The 7,749-nt window shown below is 37.1% G+C and overlaps 2 protein-coding genes across 2 annotated transcripts; one reads left to right on the plus strand and one right to left on the minus strand.

Moving 5' to 3' along the window:
- The first annotated feature begins 665 nt into the window (after positions 1 to 665).
- LOC110060005 (GTP-binding nuclear protein Ran) lies at positions 666 to 3,753 on the plus strand. Its single transcript, XM_020766728.2, has 4 exons — positions 666 to 831; positions 947 to 1,031; positions 1,502 to 1,815; positions 2,650 to 3,753. The coding sequence occupies exons 1-4, from the start codon at positions 781 to 783 to the stop codon at positions 2,866 to 2,868; spliced, it is 669 nt and encodes a 222-aa protein (XP_020622387.1). The 5' UTR covers positions 666 to 780; the 3' UTR covers positions 2,869 to 3,753.
- Positions 3,754 to 4,972: 1,219 nt separating this feature from the next.
- On the minus strand, positions 4,973 to 7,692 carry LOC110060057 (sterile alpha motif domain-containing protein 15-like). The gene is made up of 3 exons (XM_020766808.2): positions 7,508 to 7,692; positions 5,902 to 6,000; positions 4,973 to 5,554 (listed from the first exon to the last, which is right to left on the minus strand). The coding sequence occupies exons 1-3, from the start codon at positions 7,664 to 7,666 to the stop codon at positions 5,354 to 5,356; spliced, it is 459 nt and encodes a 152-aa protein (XP_020622467.2). The 5' UTR covers positions 7,667 to 7,692; the 3' UTR covers positions 4,973 to 5,353.
- Positions 7,693 to 7,749: the final 57 nt, after the last annotated feature.

Raw genomic sequence — 7,749 nt, forward strand, 5'->3', positions numbered from 1 at the left:
TTAGTTTGGCCGTGATTGTCACACGTGCTGGATGTAACATAGTATGTTCACAGACGCTTTATTTTGTCTTGAGTTTGTCCAGATCGCAATAGCAAAACATTGACCCGGCGCTGGAATATGAACAAGCCAAAAAGCAAGGGGGTCGGGCTGGGGAAAGACAAAAATAGAGTCTTTATTTCAATTTTGTTTTAGAGCTGAACTCAAAGAAGTTTCGATTTGCTTCAATAGTTAGACACAACCATTGATCACCCTGTGGAAAGACCTAGAAAGGCGTGCCAGTGTTTATTAATTTATTTATCTATTTCTTGATTGAAATATTGATTTACTTATCGATTCATTAACTAACTTAAATATTTTATTATGTTACTTTTTTACTATTTTATTAACCTAATGATGCTATCACTCTAATAAGAAAGAGCACCATAGACCAAAGTAAAGGTAAAAAAGGCAAGAAAATGGAAGGGATTCAAGAAAATGTTCCTGCAGATGTTTTCATCATTCCTGATCATTCCTGAGATATTGCACTTGGGAGTTAACTTATTTCTACGGAATTACAAAAATCTCAAATTTCGCCCTCTGCATATACATGCAACATTTGTTACACCACACACTGACTGCCCTTCTATGTCGAGTGAGATCTGGGTATGAGCGAGTTCATTTGGCGACTGGTTTTGACCGGTTAGCACATTGCAGTTGAACCACGAGTGCGTTTTCCTTTCAAAGGAGTTAGTCTTCTTGTCGATTAGAAAGTCTTTTGTCTGCCTCAAAATTTCTCGGAAAATGTCTGCAACTGTGGATGGATCTCAAGTTCAACCAGTAGCAACATTTAAAGTAAGTTTTTCCTTCTTTTTCAAGCAAAAATTAAGCTTGTAGAGCTGCTTTAAGTGACTGCATTATTTTATATTGAATGTGTTTCAAGCTTACGCCTCTTACATCATATCGTTAGCTTGTTCTCGTTGGCGATGGTGGTACTGGGAAAACAACGTTTGTTAAACGCCATTTGACGGGAGAATTCGAGAAGAAATATGTTGGTGAGTTCAATACAAGGGCCAAGTAACGTCTTCAATTTCGCAACTGTCGCTGAACGGATCCGTTCGCAAATTGCATATTTTGCAGAAATCTGAACTAAGTTAGAGTGAGCCTAGAGTTGATTTACTCGTTCTTGTGACAGAATCGGTGCATTTCAATGCATTTGGCGTCCGAAATTGCTTGACATCTCTTGCAGATTTGTAGAACCATTAGCCCTGAATTTTTTAAACCATGAAAGTTCCCGCGCATTTTTTTACACGCAACACGCATGTCAGTAGGTCAGTCTGTTTCAGAATACCGCGTTGTTTGAAAGACTCGTTGGCCATATTTTGTGTAAAAGACCTTTCTCATTAAATCTAAAGCACATAAAGTAAGAAATAAAGCTTACAGGAAAAACTGCTGAAATATTCAAAATAAAAATGCAGACTGCAGTACTGTTAATTTACTAACATTAACCCTGTTTTCCGTATAGCAACACTAGGAGTTGAGGTACATCCACTTGTATTCTATACAAACAGAGGGCCTATCCGCTTTAACGTGTGGGACACAGCTGGTCAGGAGAAGTTTGGTGGCCTTCGTGATGGCTACTACATTCAGGGTCAGTGTGCCATTATCATGTTTGATGTCACCTCAAGAGTGACGTACAAGAATGTACCCAACTGGCACAGGGATCTTGTTAGGGTGTGTGAAAACATCCCTATTGTTCTTTGTGGAAACAAGGTTGACATCAAAGATCGTAAAGTCAAGGCCAAAACAATTACATTCCACAGAAAGAAGAATTTGCAGGTATTGTAGATGCATGTTCATGAACATTCATAGAAAATGAATCTTAAAGTAGTGACTTTAAAGCATACTTTTTTTTTCCTTAAATGGGCTCCTTTTTTGAAAGTAGGAGAAATTTAGATAGAAAGCAAGGAATTTACAAAGTATCATATACACTTGAGAAGGGTACAAGTTTTTTTTGGAAGCAACTTAGATTGAACAAACTCAAAGATAAAGGATAGCAACACCCACCCATGACACACCATTTACAAAGGCCAATACAATTGTGAGCAAATTTATATTGATGAAACTGCATGCAACTGTGAAGAGACCAGCCAAACACCTCAGAGAACATCCAAATATCATATTTTCCTGGGACATCTTAGCCATCGTTCACTCTTGGATGACAAGAAGAATTACAGAAGCATTTTGCATTGCAGACTTCCATCCCAAACTTTACAAACTGTTCCCTGTGGGAATTGGCATTATAAGAACACCCTGGTTTTGTTTGCAGACCTGACACTGATGATAATCTGATCAAAAATGTTTAGTATTCATGGTAAATGTTTTACATATTTTAACTTGGCTAAATGTAAACTTTGTTGAAAAGTGTTTAAATTGGCCTTCATTTTGTAATTTATTTTCATTATTTTTGGGCACTCAAGCTTCCTCTGTCAGTGACTCACTTGTACAAAGTCTTGATTAGCAAAGAGATTGAAACCCGCAAGAGTCTGTCTCGATTGGTATCTGGACTACAGACAATCTTGGCTGTCAAAAAAGTTGTGCTGGCCTTCATAGCTAGCCAAGTATATGTACTGGATGCATGAATTCTAATATCGCTTTTAATTTCTTTTTCAGTACTATGACATCAGTGCTAAAAGTAATTACAACTTTGAGAAACCATTTTTGTGGTTAGCACGGAAACTAGTAGGTGATGCAAACCTGGAGTTTGTCGAGATGCCTGCTCTTGAACCACCAGAGGTTGAAGTTGACCGACAGCTTATGCAGCACTATGAGAAGGAACTCAGTGATGCCCAACAAGTAGCTCTTCCAGATGATGATGATAATGACATTTAATCTTTTGGAGCGAGAGACTTTTCTTGTTTCAATGTCAGTCTCATTTAGTGAAGTTGTTCTATACCTTGTAAATTTTCCAGCTTTTGTTACTAGATTCAGAGTGAATTTTAGAAAATAGAGCTACTAAGTACAATAAATAGAGAAGGTTGAAGATGCTATGTTAGTAGACAAACATATAAGCTTTCTGTGGTCAGTTTAGTAAAAGCATATTTGAAGGGTTGCTGTTGTAAGGCATGATAACTTGGGGGCAGTAAATTGTTTTGACCCATACACCCATTTCTCCCGATCATAAACTTGAAACTGCTCATAACTGAATTAAGAGCAACTCTAAATACAGTAAATTTGAAGGATCCATAAGCAGAATCAAAATTTAATACTTAGCTTTCCTTTTCTTTTATGGATAAGAGCATGTTAGTTTTTCAGTGTAGATTTCTGTCTTGTTCATCTTTGCAGTCTCATTAGTTTACAACTTTGATTAATAGAAAACGTCCAAAAGGAGCTGTACTGTTTTGCTGCAGCTGTTCATTTACTCTAATTTGTTTTTTTCTTGCCAACAAAAACAAAACTACATTAATTGAGTGTAAATTAATATATTGGTGAGTATTTAGTATGACGAAGCATCATATTTTAGAATCCAAAAAGTACACAAATTACATGGAGAAAACCAGGCTTCGAAAGAACCCTGCTATCACACTAGTTATTTATCAAGCTCCAAAGTATTTTCAGGACTTTTTCACAAATGTGCGTTTATAATATATATACTGGTATAGATGACTTTCAGCTGATGTCAATGCACAGAGATTGTTGCTGTTACAACTGTAATATGTATTCAGCAGGTCATGATACGCTGATACTTGACAGAGAAAGTAAACTTTGCTTATTGTACTTTCTGAGAGATAATGAGAATACCCCAGTGGAGTTGTAGCATTGTTTCACTGTGTACCCAAGTTCAATATTGTCAAATTGAGGTATGCCTATGACTGTTAAGTTAGCAGATGAGATTGGTATTGTGCAGGTCCAGAACATAACCATGCCCACACCAAGGATGGTCATCATAACTTCCAAGGGAGTGGGAGGTCTCAATATCTAAATTTTTAGAGGGAAAGTATGAAGCTTAAGGTGGCTTACTACAGTTTTTCGGAGACTTAGTGGTACGCACTGATTGCCTGCCAGACAGTATTAATCACGCATGCAAAAATGGCGCAAGTAACCCTAAGAAGAAACGAAAACCACTTCTGCGCTTGAAAGGAGTTAAATCACTTCGGTATACTTGGCTATAGTTTCAAACTCCATTCAAACAGGTGTTTAAGCCTAGGGCCAAAAAAATATGAGAAAAACTTGATAAACAACCAGTAAAAGAGCTCTAATCTACTCTTGCTTTCTTGCATGGGATACATGACATCACATGAACATGGGCTTAAATAAAGGGCATGCACAATCCAATTCTCGTCCAAGGTTGTAAATGCCAGTCTTGGTCGAGGATTGTTTGAAAACCTGTACAACCCATAATGAAATTTTCACAGTTGATTTGTAGGGGTGAATCATGTTTAGAGCCAAAATTTTAAAAATATCTGCAAGACAGATTTTGAGCTATTTTTGATGTCACATTTTCTTAGTTTGTGAAAAATCCATCTTACAGATTTTATTTTACTTTGCATAAATGTTAAATCATAGCCAATTTCTTATTCCTGAAATTTTGAGGTGGGGTCATACGGGTAGATTTTGTGAAAAACGTGATTTAACCTACTGGTGCCCAGTCTCTCCTTAGGTACTCGGTCGTTTATTTTGGTCATCTGTTGACAATTAATTGTTCAAGTTTCACTTACAATGGTAAAAGACATAAGCAAAAAGTAAATAGAGAAAGGAAAAACATTTTGGGACATTTTTCAAAAGAGTTAGAAGTTGGGCCGTTATAATTCATCAAAACTGCAGTAAGCCATCTTACTGCAGTGGAGGTATGGATATTTCCTGGAATCACACATTGATATGTTTTGTCTTTGTCCCGTCTTCCAACACAGTGAGCAGGTTGTTCGATACCCTTACAAGATTAGGCATTTGGTGTGTGCAGGCTGTATTGTGCTCAAATGCAAAACAACAAATCATCTTTAGCTAACTGGTTTTGTTTAATATCAGTTTATTTCCTGAACATTTTACCTTTCAATAAAATAGAACAATCAATTAACAGCACGGAACTTACAAGCTAATAATGTTACTAATTACAAGAGTGTTTTGTTGATGAATTCATTGCTTGTTTTTTATTCAAGTTAAGGGAGAAAAACAAGCAGTTCAGTTTCCTACTGTTAGTGTAAATCTGTTTATCATACAATTACTGATTTTTTCTCCGTGTAGGAAATACAGAAATTATGCATTGAATTAATGCATATAAGTCCATTTGGAGTCCATTGGGTCATATGTACATGTTGTTACTTCCTTTGTTTAAGTGAACTGTATGCATTGTTGTATTGTTTTCATGGAGTTAGCAGTGTCATCTTTTTGTTTGTTTGCTTTGTTCTTGTCTCTGCAATTGCCGTTTGTAATCTTCAAATGTCAACAAGTCAGCCTCCACCCCAGTGTTGCTTTTCTTTTCAAGAAATAGCCCCAGAGATTCTCGATGCAGAAGAGAGATGCTCCGGTTCCAGTAAGGTTCCTCTATTCCCAGCAACTCACGAACTTTTTTTGCTATTACCTGGTTAAATGAAGGAACAAAACCAAAACAAGTTTAGCTTTGTGCTTGATTGATTAAGATTTCTTTGAGATCCTCAGAATAAATTATTTGTGTAATGATTATTTCTTACTGGAAGAATGCTATCAAATTGATCACTTCCAGAGATACTTTCTCCAAAAAGAAAACACATTCCAGCTCTGGAAAACCAATGAGAAGTCAGATATTCAGATGTGAATGGACCATTTCCCCAATACCTTATCTTGAGAAAGCAAATAATTATTTAGGACTGTCAAAATTATTCCCTAATCATGGTGATGACAATGCAATTTGTTCAATACTATAAAAGCTAACTATATTTTTGTATGTACCTTAATATGCTCAAAGTCAGTGATACCCATTCTTGGTAGAGAAGAAGCATCAACAGTGATAAGTTTTCTTCCATTTATAAGGTTATCTTTGAAACAGGCCTGTAAACAGTCAAATACAGTTAGACTTACATGTAACTTTGCACACTTTATATTAACATTTTCTTATGGTGCTTGGGGGGTACTCCCTTAATGGTCAATACTGGGAGGTTCCATCCAAAAGGGATACCTTTTTTAGGCTTCAGGTACATAAAAGGGTAGGGATTTCACAAGTTGAGGTATAAGAAAGGGTAGGGAAATCTGTCATTTTGGCCTTTAATTAACATATTTTGAACAAATGCACTTTGTAGCTTTATCTGATAATGCTTGATGTTCTCCTGTAAAATTGTTTATTAACCCTTTAACTGGCAAACAGAAGTTTTTCTCCGCTGAGGGGTCATGCACTTTGTACCACTTATGACGTCATCAATTTAGGTGTCAATAGATATACTTGATAAGCAGATAATGGAGCTAGGATAGACTTATCTGCACAACTGTCCATTTTGGATATCTGACGTAGCTAATTTAAAAAAACCGTGGGCAGTTTTCGGTGCAAAATTGGTGGTAAAATGGCCCAATACACCTAAAATCGATCAAGGTTCCATTTTCAGACTTTAAACATAATTAACGCTGAGCTTTCTAGGGCTGTCAGAAAGGATATGAAGAGCAAAAGCTAGCAAGAGTAAACGGGGTGAGAAAAAGGAAAGGAAAAGGGCAGGGAAAAAAAATCGGACCAGGCCAGCAAAAAAAAAAAACAAAGCAAGTTCAATTTTTGGCTTATGCAGATGCTCCAAAGTAAAACATTGTGCATTTTGGTACCTAAACCTCAGGGAAATCTTGCTCCTCGGTAAGAAATTGCTTTTTTTTTTAGCAAGGCTGAGGCCAATTCAGGGTCAGGGCAGCCAAAAAACCGAGTTAACCGTAAAAACAGCATTTTTTGAGGAAATTTGCCAGTTTAACGGTTAACTTCATTCCAAGAGTTTAAAAAACGGGATGCAGTGTTGTTTTAAAGTGGGAATGTGAAAGGGGTACCCTTTTTAATAAAAGGGATACAAAAAAAGTATCTTTTCTGTTTACATGGTGTACAAAAGGGTAAGAGGTTGGACCTCGGGGCGGAGCCAGCCTCCCTCCCCTCCCCCCGCTTATGTACATTTTATTATTATTTCAAATGCTGGGTTAATTTTGTGGGTTAATTTTGTGTGCCTGTGTGCACACAGGAACGTAATATGATACGTTAATGGGATAAAATTGGAACTTGAAGCAAAAATAATTCGCCAATTACGCTCCAGGGATGAGTAAGTGAAGGTGTTCCTGGGATTGAGGTCTTTCAGACAGCTACGTTGGATCGACAATAATAGTTTTCTACAAAGAAGAAAGAATCGTAGGTGTAGCATGCACATTACAAATAGGAAATTGATATTTCGGACCAAATGAATAAACGTGAATCCAATAACTGGTCAATTTAGTTCGTGAACACGACAGAAAGCGTTTTCAAAGTGCGACATGCGCGCTCAATGAAGGGCACCAGGGCACTAGTTTGAAAAAATAAAAAACTCGATTTTTGTCTTACCCGGTACTGTTCGAACCCTAAAAACTCCACCCAATCAGCGACATCATCAATTTTCCAAGACAGACAAGAAGGAGTTCCATCGGAGTCAAAAGTCGGTTCGAATCCATTGTCAAACTTAGTTGGAGTCTTTCTCGAACTTCTCACAAGTCCTTCCGCCATCTTTGTTTACCGTGGCAACATTATGCTATCCCAAAAGTCTCTACGATACGAGATATCAAATTTGGCGGGGGATTGGGGGTGGT

This window comes from Orbicella faveolata, unplaced genomic scaffold (assembly GCF_042242905.1).
Source record: "Orbicella faveolata isolate gen_17 unplaced genomic scaffold, um_ofav_v1 contig_47, whole genome shotgun sequence".
Taxonomy (NCBI): Eukaryota; Metazoa; Cnidaria; class Anthozoa; order Scleractinia; family Merulinidae; genus Orbicella; species Orbicella faveolata.